General features: G+C 41.2%; 1 protein-coding gene across 3 annotated transcripts in view; it reads left to right on the top strand.

Annotated features, from left to right (window-relative positions):
- Positions 1 to 18,056, top strand: part of gria4b (glutamate receptor, ionotropic, AMPA 4b) — a 158,803-nt gene that overhangs the window by 73,834 nt on the left and 66,913 nt on the right. For all 3 annotated transcript variants that reach the window (XR_013911778.1, XM_026182433.2, XM_026182432.2), the window contains exons 3-4: positions 97 to 336; positions 17,366 to 17,550. Coding sequence is in view for 2 of the 3 variants with exons in the window: in XM_026182433.2 (XP_026038218.1) it covers positions 97 to 336; positions 17,366 to 17,550 (425 nt within the window). In the remaining variant the exon portion in view is untranslated. The remainder of the gene's footprint in view (positions 1 to 96; positions 337 to 17,365; positions 17,551 to 18,056) is intronic.

The following is an 18,056-nucleotide window of genomic DNA, read 5'->3' as shown; positions in this document are numbered from 1 at the left end:
TGACATGTTATTTTTTTTTCTCTCAATTCCCATTACCTCAAGCTACTTCAAATTTATGGTACCAATTAATTTTTATGTTCTTGTTTCCTTCCGCAGTCTGCTCCCAGTACTCCCGCGGTGTCTTCGCCATCTTCGGCCTGTACGACAAGCGTTCGGTCCACACGTTGACGTCCTTCTGCAGCGCGCTGCACATCTCCCTCATCACGCCGAGTTTCCCCACCGAGGGCGAGAGCCAGTTCACCCTGCAGCTCCGGCCGTCGATCCGTGGGGCCCTCCTGTCCCTCCTCGACCACTACGACTGGAACAAGTTCGTCTTCCTGTACGACACAGACCGAGGTGGGTGATGAAAATAAACACCTCTCACTCTGACAGCTTAATCACACATTGGAGATGTTTTCGTGGATTCTGTGCCAGCTTGTGAGCATGCTGTACATTAATGTGTTTCTCATCTAACAGAAAACCTTTTTAAATGCATCATCAGTTGATCTCAGCGAACTTTCCTTTGAAATCGGTGAATCTGCTCCCCTCACCAGAAAATCATTACATTCACATACACTGAAAATGAGTTCTTTCCAGTAAATGAAAATCTTAGATATACTGCACAAAGGTGCTTTGCTTGACAGCGTTACAAGTTATCGGACTACAGAAACAACTTGCAATCAAACATAAGTGAGTCCTTGAGGGAAAAAAATGAGAGGTTGGGTAGAAATATGAAGAAACAAGTGCTGCTTCAAAGTAAAAGCAAGACAGTCCTGAAAGCTGATGATATACAGATCATCTCAGACAACTGTGCAAACACAGAGAGGAAAAGCCATGAACCTATTTCATCACCAAATGCATCAACATTTAATAAAGCAGACAGAGTTTTTAAGTACTGCAACCATATCCAAATGATTTTAACCCCCAGAGAATTGAAGAAGTATTGTCTTCACGAAGGAGGTAAGCTTTGAATATGACCTGCATTAGATTTGTGGCTGGATGTGCAAACCTAAGGGATCTCATTGGAGCTACAGCGATTAAAAAACAGGATGAGTGTTGGAGGGTAATTTATTACAATGCAACACATTACTATAATTGCATTACATTTATCTATAACTCATTAAACCATTACTCTTTCCAAATTCAGGTAATTACAGATACAAAGTTACTTTCGGTTTACAACCACATTAGCTACTTTCACAATAAACTACAGATCCACCCACAGGAGAGATCTGCTGAGAGCTAAACATCTTCTAAGCTTGTTTTCTGTTTAGTGTTTGCGCTGTTCTGTCCTTCGCACCAAAATAATGAGAAGCTTCTGAAATACTGGAATTGCAGGCTTTGTAATAATGGAGGTGTTACAATAGCTGAGCAGTGGCCTGTGATGCAACATCACCTACTGTCGTGATGATTTGTTCAGCCTCTTTTTCCAGTCTTCCACACGAAACGAGAAATAAAATCAAATAATTCAATTTTAATAAAATAAAAGTGCAAGAATGAAAAGATGCAATAAATAAGCTGCAAAGAAGAAAATGAAATAAAATGAGTTGAAGTTCTTTGTGTAAATATTGCAGGTAGATCTTTACAAATTAGATGCTGTAGTAGCAGATGATAATAATAATTAGAGTGTGAATGGAGTAATGGCGTGGAAGGGGGGCAGTGTTCATTTCAGGAGTCTGCTTATGACCAAATGCAGTACATCTGTGTCACTCGAGGTTTCTCTTATCTTGGAAATCTACCTCTGTAGTAGAAGCTAAAAGAGACAGTTTCTAAGAACTACACTGGTCCCCAGTTGCTGCAGTCCAGACACATAAAAAAGACGGGGGACTATCTCCTGCAGTTATTAGAACAATATAGAAGTTCCTGCAGCGTGAAAGTGGCTCTTTGTTCTCTTAGATATGCCAATAAACCTTGTTCTTACCACAGCATTTTTCACTCATGGATGTTAGTTAGAAGAGAAAGAGGATTTCTGGAGTAAGAGAGAGTGGTGATTGGAGCAGACTTTAATGGACATGTGGGGGAAGGGGACAGAGGTGATGAGGAGGTCTTGTGTCGGTGCAATGGAGGACAATATGAAAGGACAGATGGTAGTGGATTTTTCAAAAGATGGAAATGGCTGCGGTGAACACATGCTTCAAGAAGAGGGAGCAACATAGGGTGATGTAGAAAGGTCGATGAAGGTGAATACATGCAGAAGGTGCAATTGGAGAGACTTGATTGTCTGCAGGATGACTTTGGACATCAAGAAGAGGAAATGAGTGAAGATGGAGGCAAAGATTAAATGGTGGAAGTTGAAGAAGGAAGAATGATACGCCAAGAGAGTGTTTGTCCTATTACAGAGGAAATAGGACAAACAGACTTGGCGGTAGAATGTGAAAGTTCAAGAAATATCCAGAGGAAGAGGTTAGCAAAGAAAAAGTGGGATAGTCAGGTGGATTAAGAAGGTAGACAGGATTACTGGGAGGTTAGGTCTACAGCAGGGAGAGAGGAGGCAAAGACCAAAAAAAGCTTGTGATTAGTCATATCTGATTCTGGACTTGAAGAAGAAAAGTACTTGTATCGACTGGTTACAGAGAGATTGAGTTGGAAAGGATGTGCAGCTGGTTGGGATGATTATGAATAGAGCTGAAACGTGTTAAGAAGATGGAAAGATTTAAACATCCGCGATGAACCAGCCAAAGGGACAGATAGTGCACAAGAGAGGTGAAGAAGAGAGTGCAGCGAAGGTGAGTGTCAGGGGTGATTTGTGACAGAAGGACAGAAGGTGACTATGGTGTATGGTTTGGAGATGGTGGCACTGACAAACAGATGATAGGCCAAGCTGGAGGTGGCAGAGCTGAAGAGCAATCAGAATGGACAAGATTAGGAATGAGTACATCAGACGGACAGCTCAGATCGAGCAGTTTACAGATAAAGTTAGAGATGCAAGGCTCAGATGGTTTGGACATGTGCAGAGGAGAGAGATTGGATATATTAGAAAAAGGTTTTGAGGCTGGAGCTGCCTAGGCAGGATGGAAAGACTAAGAGGGAGACCACACAGAAGATTCATGGATGTAGTGAAGAAGGAAATGCAGAGCATGTTACAGAGGGGAATACTACGGGGGGGGAGACAAAGGCAGATGGTCAGCTGCAGCAGCCAGAAAAATAAGAAAATAAAGTAATGCATAATTAAAACAAAAAATATTTCTTACATTTAAATAAAATTTGGAAAGGTAAATAAAAATAAACATGCAAACATGCTCTGTGTACACAGAGATGTGCACAAAGTGTTGTTTTGTGAGGCAGTAACATTTATCAGAAAGAAATCTCTGAGGTCTCAATCATATCTCCTATGTTTTCTCCTCATGCCCCCTGCGTGGCGAACAGTAAGGTGTGAATGGATGTGCTTCTGAAATAATGGCTGTTTTTTGTCCTCAGTATGTCTTGTGGCCATCGAGCGATCAATATTGCAGTGCAGCTGCTGTTGGAAGTGTTGTGGACATTGTTGGACCTCTCTCCCTCTGGCTCAGTTCCCCACCTGAGGAAGCGAGCTCATGTATATGTTTCTCACTCTTCCATGTCTCTCTCTTTTTTCCCATATTCCTCCTTTTTTTTCTTTCACCCACCCGATCTTTGCCTCTCAGTCACCACATACACACCGACAGAGTCAATAAGTTTCTACTTTTTCACCCCACCGTGTCGCATTTCCATTACAAGACAGAATGGATATGGACTGCTGCTTGGATCACATCTCCACATCTCGCTTTCATACATTTTCCAGAAGGTAGTCAGAGGACTTCATTCTTTCTCTCTGCTGCAGTGATTGTTTGAGCAGATTGGCTATACAGGGGCTGCAGAGTGAGGATGATATCGGGATGGCGTCCTTTCAGAACAACTCATTCCCTCCTTCTTTTTCTTATCTGAAGTCATACATGCTTGACTGGATAAAAAGCCTCCACTCCTCTCAATAAAACCGGCATGTATCTGATCAAGTATCCTCCAAAACCACAAAGGTTCCCAGCTGTACGACTTTGCTGCCCTATAGACTGGCTGAGGACACAAAACGTGGCTTTTCTGTGTTTTCTGGAGCTTCGGTCTGGCTTCAAGCTCAGGATCATTGAGACCAGAATTAAGATAACATGCAATTTCAGTATCAGTGGCATAAAAATCACCAAGAGGTGAAGACAATCACCTACTAGAAGGTTAGGATGTTGTTATAACCTCATGGGGCGACCGTGGCTCAGGGGGTTGGGAATCGCATCTGTAACCGGAAGGTTGCCGGTTCGATCCCTGGGCTCTCTGTCCTGGTCGTTGTGTCCTTGGGCAAGACACTTTACCCTACTTGCCTACTGGTGTTGGCCAGAGGGGCCGATGGCGCGATATGGCAGCCTCGCTTCTGTCAGTCTGCCCCAGGGCAGCTGTGGCTACAACTGTAGCTGCCTCCACCAGTGTGTGAAGAGTGAATGAATAGTGGTATTGTAAAGCACTTTGGGTGCCTTGAAAAGCGCTATATAAATCCAATCCATTATTATTGAGTGAAAGCAGTTCTTTGCTACTGTGAAAATGAATACTAATGAGCAGTGTTAAAACAGCAACAAAAAATTCCATTTGAATCCTGCAGGGTTGATGGGCTGTGATGTGTGAGGTCCAGACTTTTCTTGCGTTACAATGTTTTTTGGTTTGAAGCACCTGATGTCTATGGACGTTCTGTTTCCTGGTTGGTCAGTCATTTTTCAGCATCGAATTCACCAATTCATGTTTATCCATCGAGCACTGAGAGATGTAGTAGGTCTCTCAAGCCTGGCAACCATGAGTCCTTAGGGAAAACTGAATTTTCCCCAGTCAGTTGGTTAGTGGTTGCAAAGACACATATGCTGCACCAAATATCTCCTGGCAATTGCTCTGGTGGCACGTTGCAAAAGTTTCCTTTAGTTTTCCATGGAAGAGGTCGACGTAAAAGTTGTGCCTTTTGAAAAGTGTGGCTCAGTGGGGCCCAATTTTTACTTTGAAGGTAAATGTTCTCCATTTCACATCAGGCGAATAATAAGCGAGTCTTTGCGAAGAAGTCAGTGTCTTCCAGAGTAATCACAAGGCAACCTGGCAGCAACCAATCCACAGCTCACATTCTCGTTTTGGGAGAAAAAGTTATTTTCTGTGTTTTGTTTTTTTTTTCCATGTGTTTTTAGAAATCGTTGTTCTCACAGTAGAGAATTTCCTTCCTTTTTCCAGTGTTTTCATTATAAAATATCTCGACAGGATGCTCTTTTTCCCTAACTCACTGCAGGAGTGACAAATGAGAAGGGGGAGGAGCAAAGTGTGTACAGATGTCTACTTTTTGATTTGATTGGAGCAACGTCCTGGACATAGAGGGGAGCAACTAAACCTAAAGTATCGATGCAATACAAGAAATGGTACTGTTGATATTTGGATCAATTTGCCTACCCTTCCTACAAATATGAAAACCGAAAACAGCCTTTCACTGTGCTGATAACATTAAAAAGCAGGTGATTTTTAAAGTACCCATCGGTATTCAGATAATTAATACAGGTGATCCCAGATCAATGACAAACAAGGCTGAGAATTTGTCTTCCTGTAGAGATTTAACACAGCCATACTGGATGCCTTTGTGAAAAATGCTGGATACATGCTTCACAACACAAAAGACTATGGAATAAGATGATTAGAGAGGGTATCATATTAGCATGTGACACATGCACGCCTGTCAGAGTTGATGTGGATTGTTTGTGTTTGCAGAAACACAAGCGTATCTGTTCCGGGTGACAGATGACTGACGGATGTCTAAAACTCTGCAGACACACTTGGAAAACATTGCTCAGTACGTGTTGCCCTTTAGTCTGCATTGTGTTCCTGTTACTGAAAGTTAGGGCTGTCGGCTTTTTTTGGAAATTTTCTTTGAAATTTGAACTGCTGCTAAAATGATGTTGTGGATATGGTTTTTTTATGTTGCCGGTGTGAGTGCAGCAGGATGTGCCTTGTATTTCAGCAGGTGCACTTCATAAAATGCACAGTTCAGCTGACCCTGCTGTCCTCTCAGTAAAACAGGAGGGTTTTTTCTACGTATACAGCCATTTCCAGCCACACAGCAAGCAAGGTTAGACCTAAAACTTAAGGGGTCCTGTAAGTGCAATAACTGCAACCACTGCACAGACCTGACAGACCTTTTAATTAACCAAATTAAAACTTTGGTGAACAGTTAATGGTTTAACTGAAGTGCGAACTCTCAGGTACTGGATTTGCTGGACACAACTTTTCCTTACTATTCATATCCTCTATATTATTTTTAGGCCTGTTTCTCATTCTTTTGTCCAGTTTCTTCAAATTTCTAAGGACACACTGCACACCATATGTGAAATATGCAAAGTTTGTGGTTAACAAGTCTCTGGGAATCACCACACTGGTGCAAAGATATAATTTTATGCCTGTCAAACTGTGCTATCTTTGACATTTCCTTGGCTCAACTAATCATTGACTCGTAGATCAGTGTTAAGTGGCTTAACTTTCCTCTTAAAGTGGTCAGGAGTAAGGACTGAACAAAAACGTAGTGAAAAACAGCCAATATCAAAATAAGAACCTTGAGAAACCTTCAGTAAGGCAAGAGAACTACAGCTCAAGAGCACTTTAACAAGTTCCACAAAGGTGTTTCTAGCTAGAAGCTTTAAAAAATAATGGGTAGGACAAGACTTTTGCACAGGACAATATCTTTTCCAAAGAGCAATTTAATTCCAAGACCTGAGATATTTTTCACATTTATGTTACAAAATGGAGAAAACCCAGCATGCTACAATAAGTAGATAATCGTGAACTAATGCTTGAAAGAATCCAAAGCCACTTTCACAGCCTTCCTTTTATAGATAAACGTAAAGATGCGTGTCGGCTTTGTGAAGCTGCTCACACAGTTCAGCAGAGACACATTAGCGGAAACACGATCACACTTTGCAAGGTTAAAATTTGCATGCCCACTGAAGCAAAAAGCAGGTGGGACAGATGAGCAGCATGGGTGGGGAAGCAGCAGTCCACAAAGTAGAAAATGACACTTTATTGTAAATGTCCTTGCTTTCTGTGCAAACAGTGTCCCTCCTGCAGTTATATATAAATATTGTGAACAAACAAAATCCAGCCTCTCTCACAAAGTCACCCCGTTTCTCCCTGAAATAAACCCCACTGATATTTAGCCTCAGCTAAGGAAAGCCACAGTTTTATTTTGTGTGTTGCGACTGTAAAATCATCCCGGATACATTCAAAAAAAATTTCTTTCCTTATTTGCTTTTTGTTCTCATGTAATTGAAATATATAAAGACATTCAAGATTACCATATGAATTCAAAGTGTGGCCTTTGGTAACATTCATCATGTTCATGAAGTTGAATGAATGCAGGCCAATAAAAATGAAATGAAATAACTGTGAAAGTAGCAATAATGTGTGCACAGTGATTTGTGAAAAATGATTAAGTTAGACAAAAGAATGCAAAACCTCTGCCCTCAGCAAAATGACCAAATCTGAATTGACTCAAAGTGATTCAGTTTTAAATTTTGTCAAGCTGCAGCGCTGCTAAAGCTTTTCATATAATCTGTCTCTATTTTTTAAGTAACCCTGATAAAACAAAAAAATACACAGGCATTTAAAATGATCAATCACATAACTTCTTTCATAGCAGTGAAAACAAGACCACAAAGACAGACTTGGGAATCGGAGAGAGACCTTTCAAAGCCCGAGGGAGAACACATAGGCTTTATAGTGGGATAATAAGGCACAGGTAAACTCAATCAAGGCAACAGGGGAGGGAAGAAACTAACAAAGAAAGACATACGAGGAGCCTTCAAGCTTTAACTAACCTTTAAAAGAAAAAGAAAAGAAAACTGAAAGAAAGGAAAAGAACAACATAGACGACAGAAACACAGAAAGCGAAAGGTCCAGGAACATTTGGACAATCGCAAAACCTACCTATGTTACATCAGAAAGCAGCGATCATAATAACAATAATAACAAACACCAAGACACACCGAGGCATGGTAAAATCCACAACTGCACGTTTCATTCATCCCTGGTTTGTGTCAAACTACGATAAAGCGGCAAAAAACCAGACCAAGGGAGCATTTCTCTTCAGTTTAAACTGTCCTGTTTTAACCATCATAGACAATAAAAATGTCCTAACAGCTGGAGTAAAAGAATTCTAATGCCCAGCTCGGTAATGAAACAAAGAAAAAAAAGGACCAACATAAACCATCGGCCTTTGAAAACACACATTGGAAACATCAATCAAAACGGCTTCCTAAGCAATGCATTCCAAATGTTTCAATTAATTATTAGTCACTCTTTCTTTTTATAGACTTTATGGGTTATGTAAACTGAATGAGAGGAGGTCAGATGTGTTTTCTGATTTAGTTGCGCTGCTCTGAGCTCTGTCCATGGTGCTGAAATCAGGCTTCAGCCAGCAATTTAATCGGTTTGCAGACACAAGCTGCTTTCCATCAGTGTGATGGCTTCAGAATGTGTTGAATGTGAAAGTTTTTTCACTTGTAACAAAGCACAAGTCTGAACGCACACTGTCACATTAGTGGAGAGGGACATTATTAATTCAATTCAATTCAATTTTATTTATATAGCGCCAAATCACAACACTCCTGCATCATGTTCATGTTCGTTTGGTGACCTCAGCAAACCTAAAGACGAGACCAAAGCTTAAAGAAGACGCCAAACTTTTTTGACTCCTGTCTCCTGATCTTATATGGTGCAGACTTGGAGTTGTGTGAGTAAATCCTTTAGGAATATTAAGATAAATATAACCTGTGTCTGAATGACAGAACATCATCACTTTGACACGTCGATGAAGCAAACTACGTAATATCAATTTGAGATGTTGTTGTCATTTAAAGAATACCTACTATGTTTTTATTGCTTCTACATGCTGTTATTCCCAGCTTCGTGGTTTTATTTTGGGACCACCACTAGAATAGTTTAGCATGATTCACAGTTTGTTTGGGTTTTTTTTTTTCTTTAAATCTCTGTTTTCTTACACTTGGCCTTTTTGCTTCTTCTTTTTTTTTTTCAGACAGAGATTCAGACAGGCTTCTGTCTTAATCTCATCTTTAGGCTTTAAGACACTGTTTTTTCTTTTCGGTGGCTACTCCCACCCAAAAAAACCAAAAAATTACACAGATCAGTTGGTGACTACCTGGTAACCGTTGCTTGCTAGTGAAAAGTGAGTATGCCCTGAATGTGTTGTGAGTGGTTCTAGGAGGTTCCTGGCAGTCACTGTGAAATCAGTGATTAAAGAATTATCATGCAGATGTAGAAACTCGTCAATTATCCCAACTGGTTGCCATGGAAAGTGATATAATCCAGAGGTTGCTTATGTGAAAGTGATCAAAAATAGGTACACAATGCTGTACCAAAAACCTCCTTGTAATTGCCATGGTCACCAGTAGTTTGCATGAAAGATGCCAACTTTTCTGCAAATCCTCGCCAACTACTTGCTAAGTGGTAGTGAAACTGTGAAACAGAAGCTTCTTACCTTCAGAGTAAATGTTGCACATTTTTAAACATGTTGGTTTCAGCAACTTTTACCCTGAAAGCAAACAGTCTCTGTTTCACTACCGCTTGCTAGTTACTTGACGAGTGTTTGCAAACAATCACAAAAATCAATCACACCAAGGTTTCTGGTGCAACACCCTCTTTGTGACCACTTTTAGTCAGTGATAGCTACAAAACGCTCGCCAACCTGTCAAGGAATACTCATTCTTCCTTAGCAACCAGGGGTTGCCAGGAAGTCACCAACCGGTCTCTAGATGCGTGTGACTGCAGTGTAAACTGAAGATTTGAGCAGCGAATGTGCCTGCGATGAGCAATATTTAGTGATATACAATCTCATTACTAACGTATATAATTTCAGGATTACTTGTACAGACACTGACTTCGTTACTTGAAATCTATTCTTTCATCAGCATATTTATTACAGAAAATTTTGGAAAACTAATACGTCCACTTTAAATGTCTAAATATCTGTTTATTGACAAATAAACAGCTTTTTTGCTTTAATTTAGGTGTTTTTCATTTCTTTACTTCAGCTTTCCTTGTGCCTTCATTTCCCTGACCACCTTCAGCTGATTATATAAAATCTGTTTTCCTGCCTTGTACAGCATGAAAGCAAATTTCTGCACAAGCACTTTTCACAGACCTAAAAATCACGAGTCCTTATTTCTGCATTGGACTGCAAAGGCAGAAATGCAGAATCACCAGAAGCTCAGGAACCATCCCTCAGAGTATTTCTTTTTCTAAATTTCAGCCATATGTATTATAATACACACAATTAATCCAAGTCCCACTGTGAGTAAGCAATGCGTTCTGATGAAGCAGACTTGCATATTTCTAAACCTTAAATATGTCACAAGGTCTTACATCTTTGTTAGAGGGAATGAATGTGTGTGCAGATACGTCAGCACCGCTCAAGTCTTTACGTACGCATTAGTGTTCTCTCTGTATGCCTGTGTTTGCTCTTCAGAAGGCTTTTGGGTGCAGGCTGCAGCACACTGGCCCGAGGATTTTTCTCACACACAGGAGCAGGCATTCATCCCATATTGACTATAATGTAGAATCAGCCCACGCATGGCTGAGCTGAGTCAATGAGCGCCAGTCTGATTCCCTGCATCAAAGCAACAGAGATACAAGGGGCTGGATACTGTAACAGTGTGTGTGTGATTATAGTGAATGCTGTCCCTGTGAGCTTTCCAGTGCACCATAAATACACACACACACCACAGACAAAGATGATAAGAAGGTTAATACAAAAAGAATGGAATAACATAGGAAAAGAAACCAGGAAATGGTTCAGGGAGAGTATAAAAGGAAGAGGGAATGAGAGGAGAATAAATAAGGGTATCGAGGACAGACATAAAGGAAACAAAAGGACGATAAAAAGGACAGGAGAAGAGAGGAAACGGTGATGGAGAGGAGGAAACAAGAGTAGGAGAGACTGGAGAGAAGGAAAGAAGAGATAAAGGGAGGAAACATGAGTACAAGAGCAGAGGAAAGGAGAAGGAACAAAAGGAAACAAGAAGTGACAAACAAAAACCGAGGAGAGGAAACTAGAGATTAGGAGACTAAATTAAAGGGAGCGACATACAGAGAGGAACGAAAAAGGTGAAAACGAAATAAAAGGAGACATATAAAGCAAAGGAAATGAAGCGAAAGGAGAGGAAACAAATGGAGATGGAAGACAAGCAGAGAGGAAAGGAAATAAGAGCAGAGGAGACGAGAGCGGAGAGAAGGAGAGGGAAGAGGTCACAAAAGGGAAGGGAGCGGAAAGGAAATGAGAGGGGATGACAGGCAAGATGAGAGGTGAGAAAACGACAAAGGAGGAAACGAGGAAAGGGAATAAAATCAGAGGAAACCAGAGACTAAGAAAGGAATTAATGTGATAAATGAGGTGAGACAGAAGAAGGAGGAGAAACGAGGGCGTAGATTTGGCATGGACGCAAGGGACATGTCCCCACCAATATCCATATGAGTGCCTCATTAGTAATGTTTGTATAATCTGCTTAAAATGTTGCATAATTTTGCTGAGAGATCTTTTACTTTGTGGTAATCTTAGATGAGTAGTTTTATAGACAAAACCCACCAGGTCATCCAGCGTTCCCTTAGTGCTAATGTATATAAGAGAACCAAATCTACGCCCTTGAGGAGAAGGATAGTTCTCCAGCAGATGGACTGGTATCAGCAGTGTGTACTGACCACGAATAGCTCCGAGCCTCTTTGTGTACACTCTGAAGAGGAAGAAAAGGCGAAAGCAAAGCTCTGATTCAATGAGGGAGGAAGTGGAAGGATGGAGGCTCAGTACACATGCGCTGACACTCAGCGGAATGAAAGGAAGAGAGGAAGAAATTGCATGCTGTACATAAATCCAGATGTGCGCTCACTTTCCTCTCCACAGGCTGCAGCTGCTTCCATCTAGTGTCCGGCTCTGCTCCAATCAGCACAACAAACGTACGCATCAGCCAGCGGCTATGTCTTCGATGCTGATGCTGATTGCAGCTGTCTGCTGCTCCAACTACGACCCTGGGGCCACTCATTTATCAGCTGGTAATCAGCTGGCCCTTTGCACACTTTACTTGCCTCGGCTGCCACTGCTGCAGCTTCCTGTCCCAGCGCTGTATATAGCATGTGGCACAACAGGACACAATGGGATATCATGTTCTTGCACACTCAGCTGCCCTGCTAAATTGTATCTGGTGGGTTCGGGGTGGCTGTGTTTCCGGAGTCTGAGAGTTATGATGTAGTTTAAAGGTTTCAGAGCCACTAAAAGACAGATTACTGCTAGTTTTTAGAAAGTTTGAACCTGTTTTCTCTGAGATATTAGGCATTGAAGTATGCTTCTTTAACATGCTTGCTTTCTAAATACTGAGATGAGTGTCACCAAATCCAGTCTGATGTCATCTTCATTTTGAAACCTTCAACATAGCGAGTGTTCGCAAGGCAGCTCAACTTGTTGGGGTTAGTTGACAAAAACATGGAGTTAGAACAAAGTCACAACCAATGTCCATAATGACATGAAAAGAGTTCATATTGTCAAAGCAGTCTTTATAATGTGTAGATTTAGAATCTGCTGACATCTAATGAACGTCTTCCCTTGATTTGCATATCCACTGATACTGGACCAATATTCAATAATGGATTAGTCCAGTATAAATTACAGTGGTTAATGCCCTTAACAGCAAACATCTGATGCTTCACATCTAATCCAAGGTCCACAGAGCAGAAGACGTTGCTGGGATGACCAGCATGCATTCTAAAAAATAAACGCATAGAGTTTCCAGGAATTCAAACTAAACTGAAATTAAGGATTGGGTAGATTAACTAAGGATTATCTAAAGTCAAAAGCAGTGCCTGTAGAGGCCTAGACCACAGGATGTGAGGTCAAAGTCTGTGTCTTCCTGCTCCAGCGTCACCTTCCAGGTAGCATCACCTGCATTTTGGCCACTAGATGGAGCACACTCAAGCTATCTTATCTTTGTTTCCAACATCGATATCCTTCCATGTATGAAACATGGAAAATAAATATCCACACATACCTATCTTTACATCCACCTGCTAGGGAAGGAAAATTAACTGAATTTTAAAAGAGTTTATCAACTGACATTCTGTCAGTTACAGTGAACTGAGCTCTAACGTTTCACTTTTGCATTATTCAGACTAATTGTACAAAAACATCTGCTCATAAAAGCAAGCGTAGGTGCTCACCTGTATTAGGCTGTGACCAGAGACTGTGAAATAATCAGTCTAGACAGTTATTCCAGTCTTTCCAGACTCTGAATTTTGTACTTCAATATTAGCATCTTGGATACAGCCATGCTGTTTTCTTTAGAGCAAGAAGAGACCACATTTGGACAAGGAGGTGGAGTGTTCCACAAAAATCTACAGCTTTTATAATTATAAATGAACTGAACCACTGTCTGTGACTGTCAGTTATTAGCACGTACACTTAAAAAAATGTGTGAGTTGGAGAAAAACGTTGTCGAACAAAATATGAGAAGGTCTAAAGCTTGTTACCCTTATCCGTATTTCAGGATGGAATTGCAAAAATGATAACTCATTTAAAGGCTTTAGCAATGACTCCTGCAGCACTCTGTGAGTGCAAATTTGCAGGTACAAACTGCCTTTTTTCTAAACTGTGTATTTGCTGGGAAAACCTTGACATATCTAGCAGCGATAACTGTAATTGGAGACAGCAAACTGCAGGATTCGAAAGAAAAAATATGATGGTAATCCTGACGAAAAGGATTTCTCCTGATAGGAGCACACCACTGCAATGACAAACTATTGTTTCAGAACCCGACAAACACACTGACAGGAACACATTGGCGGAGAGCTTAGCTCAAACAGCTTCGGTCAATAGCTGTGTAGTAGCTGCAGCTACCACAGGGAATGATTTTGGCCTCCTCTGTGGCTTCCCGCCCTCCGCACTCTGTCCTTTCTATTATGTGTATTTGTCAGCTGCTCTCTGTCTGCAGGTAGGCACGTTTACCACAAAGGAAATGTTAAGGAAACTTCCTCAGAATATTGACACTAAAAATACAGTTGGTTATTCCACCTCAAGGGTAGTTCAAAGTATGTAAGTCAGTCAAGAGCTACTGTCTATACTACTTATATGGACAAAATTATTGGGCCACACCTTTTCAGGTGCCCTATACGTTTTAAAGAGCTCACTGAATTCAAGTGTGGTGCTGCAACAGGACGACACCACAGCATCGAATCGATTCACATCATGAAACTTCTTCCCTCCCAGATATTCCACGATCGACACTTTGATGGGCTGAGCCAGGAATCGAACCACGTTCTGAGTTTCCTGGTTCCAATTTTGTCCTGTTAAAATTGAGAACAAAGTCACTTCAGTGTGGGGTCGGACTCACCAACAGCCAAATTGTCATGAACCAGTTCTTCCCGTAGGAATTACTGGGGACATACTGACACGATGTGTCTGTGTGTGTGTGACTGTGTGTTGCCTCAACCAGCAGTCCCTCCTGGCACAGGCAACCCTCTAATGGGGAGCAAGGGGCTGGGGAGGGGATGGAGAAGGTGGAGAGGGAGCTGGGTTGCCAGAGCACAGGTTAATCCACTAATTGGGAGCAAAGGGAGACGGGTTGCCAGATTGTGATGGCCACCAGGAGGGTCCGTTTAAGGGGGACATCTGTTCCTGCTGGAGAACAGCCGCCCTCACAGCTCCCTAGTTTCCTCTCTGACACTCATCTTCTCCATACACAAACGTGACAACGATGGTCTCCTCCTCCAGAGTCTCGTGTTGCATCCAACTCAGAGAGACTGACGGGACCAAAAGCCAGGATCTGGCTGGAAAAGGATAAAAGCTTCACAAGAGTTTCTTTTCCATGGGAAAGCGGTTGTCTTGCCAGCGACGTCGAGCCAGCAAAAAGCCGGTTTGTGTTTCAAACCAGCAATTATGGACAATATGTTTTATCGCATCATGTGCTTCAACATACCATATTGTGGATTGGAAGAAATCCACTTCAGTTTATTCAGAAAACATACTCAGGACTATAATTAAAACACATTCAGGGAGCACTGACTGTTACTGTAGCAATACAGAGTTATTAAACTCTGCAAGAAAAAGGTTGTAAACCCCAATGGAATTATGTCTGAAATGAAATAATAGAGGTGCTCTCCTGTTGCTCTGTCATCCTGCGGATGCGCTCCAACTCCACCTTCTTGTACTGTGGCTGGTGACGGCTCTGCAGCCTCGTGTGACGTGCTGCAGGAGAAGGACTACTGTATATAAAAACAATTTTGGCATCCAAGGAAAAGGAGATTTTGGCTTCTGCCAAATCACCTGGACTGTGATTTGTAATACGTGTTTGATTTAAACATGTTTAAAATACATTTTTGTTTGTCAAATGGCCAAAAAAAAAAAAAAACAATAGTAGGAAAATGAACTGACTTCTGTTAAGTAAAGTATACTACATGTATATGCAAAACTGCTATACTTTTGTGTATAGCAAAAAGCCCATTGGGTAAGGCGTGTCTTTAGTTTGTCTTATAGTTTCAGCGGCATGGTGGTGTGATGGTTAACACCATCGCCTCGCAGTCTGCATTTGAATCCACGGGCTGGCTCGGGCCTTTCTGTGAGTGTTCTCTGTGCCTGCATGGCTTCTGCTGGTTCTCCAGCTTCCTGCCAGAGTCCAAAGACACACTTTAGGTTAATTTGTATCTGTGTGAGTGAGAATGGTTGTCTGTCTCACTGTGTTAGCCCTGCAATAAAGTTTACTTTTTCAAACTTTCAAAAAAAAGAAAAAGATACTGAGCAATGTTTTTTAAATACATGTTTTGCAGTAATTTTAGATCAAATTGAGATCAAACTGGACTACATGTGGTCCCTTACCCAAACTGTGTTTGTCTGTCTTCGACTAATAAAAAATTTAATCTGAGCCACCAGACAAACATGGGCACCCATTAATATGCCTGGGCCGAAAAAACACTGCATTTCACTAAACAAATATGAATACTTGTCGTGTCTTTATTGAACATGCTGAGCAATCAATCACAGTACAGGCTGAAAACGGTGAGCTAAGCAACTTGTCAAATCTGTTTCAGCAGCAGCAACAACACGAGACATTTTCCTGTGTAAACGCTCCGATGTTCACAGCTGTGAGGAGGAATCTTGGAAAAGTTCTCCTGCAGAGCTGTTTCAGTTCAGTGTTTTGAGGATGTCTTGACTGAACACCTTAGCATCTCAGCTGGCCTCAGGGTCAGGATGTTGACATGATTGTTTTAAACAAATGAATTTTCTTCACCATCCTGTGGATTTTTCCAGTCCGTTTATCCAGCTGTTTTGTTTTTTTTGTCTTTAGAGTCTTTCGTGCTTTTACACATGAGCACATGCGATTTCTGGACAAACTTTCCTGTTAGGTGTGGATTCTTTCTCGTGTCTTTCAAAATTACATGTTGTGCCCTCGGTATGATCTCTGCAGGATACTCACGCTTAAAGAAAGAAGAGGCAGCTTTGAATTTCTTCCACTTGTAGACAGTTTGTCTTATTGTGGATTTGACACAATGCTTTTGCAGCCTCACACAAGTGTAAGCAAGTGTTTTCTTGCTTAGTCAACCAACTGTAGTAGCTCCCGAGCAGATAAGGAAAGTGTTTTTGACCGAGTTCCTTTGTCACTAAGTTTTGTGCTTTTAAAACCAACAGGCAATAAAAAATAACATAGACCCAGAAAAGGCAGAGGAGAGCTCTCGCTTTTCAAATGCAGGTTCTTAAATATTTAAAATCTAGTTTTACAAACGCTTCATGGGGAAGAAAATGCATTCAACACATTGTGAGGCCTCTAGGAGACACACAGTGTGTTTGGGTGATAAATACTGAATGACAACATAATGTGTCTGATTGTGAGGAAAATCCACGGCAGCTTTAAGCCTTTTATCCAAATTCACACAAACACATAAATGTTATCTGGCCTGTGGCTGAACTTTATGAACACAAAACTTTATTGATATCACTCAGCTTGTGTTTGAGATAAACAGGACAAAATGCATCTCCGCTCCCATCCAGAAAAAAATGTCTCTTTCTTTCTCTCTGCACTATGTAATGATTTCAGCTGAGTTGAGTTATTCTGGTTACAAAAAAACCACATGAAAGATAGAATTGGTACGATGACCATGTATGATAAGGATGATTTTTAGTGGGTAATCTTTAACAGACAAAAACTACACACTAACTAATTACTCACTGAATTTATTTGAAAAACTGCATGTTGGCTGCTTGTTTTAACAGTGTCTTTAACAAAACTAGAGTAATGGGTTTGTGAAATTCATGAACAGAGTTTACCTGAACGTCTTCCTTCCATGTTTGATGATTTTTGTCCTGTGTGTCTGACTACATCAGGGTACGCCATCCTGCAGGCCATCATGGAGAAAGCAGGACAAAACAACTGGCAAGTCAGCGCCATCTGCGTGGAAAACTTCAACGATGCCAACTACCGGAGACTGCTGGAGGACCTGGACCGGCGACAGGAGAAGAAGTTTGTCATCGACGTGGAAGCTGAGAGACTGCAGAACATGATGGAACAGGTGATGTAAGCTTTTGGCATCAGCATTTGGTTGTTCTTTGTTTTAGCAGACCACAATTTATCGGTCATCTTTGTCCTTTTTACCTGTGGAGAATCAGCAAATGTTGAAGTTGAATCAATGAAACCTCATGCATGGTTTGTGCACAGCTATTTCCAGCAGTGTACGAACATCAAGCAATGTTTTACTTCTTTTTGGTATCAGATCCTTTACAAATTAATTGAAATGTCTCTCAAGATAAAGGGTTTTAGCAGGACTGTGTTAGTGTAGCTCAATAATAGCATCTTTATTAACGTGTGCACAGCTTGGGGTCTGATGGTATTCACAGATGCAGCTGTCCTCTGGAATAACTCTGCGCTCCACCTGAGTCTCAGTCCTCAGGACCTCAGCCACAGTTCAGCTTAGCTGCCACACTTTTTTCAGAGAGAAACCCACACATCAACCTCTGTTTACTCTGTATTATTTTTATTCATACATTACTTGCTCCTTCATCACAGCTTCTCATTTTT

The sequence above is a fragment of the Astatotilapia calliptera genome, chromosome 10 (assembly GCF_964374335.1).
Source record: "Astatotilapia calliptera chromosome 10, fAstCal68.1, whole genome shotgun sequence".
Classification (NCBI taxonomy): domain Eukaryota; kingdom Metazoa; phylum Chordata; class Actinopteri; order Cichliformes; family Cichlidae; genus Astatotilapia; species Astatotilapia calliptera.
Note: the sequence above shows the minus strand (reverse complement) of the source record. Positions and strands in the feature narration are given on the sequence as shown.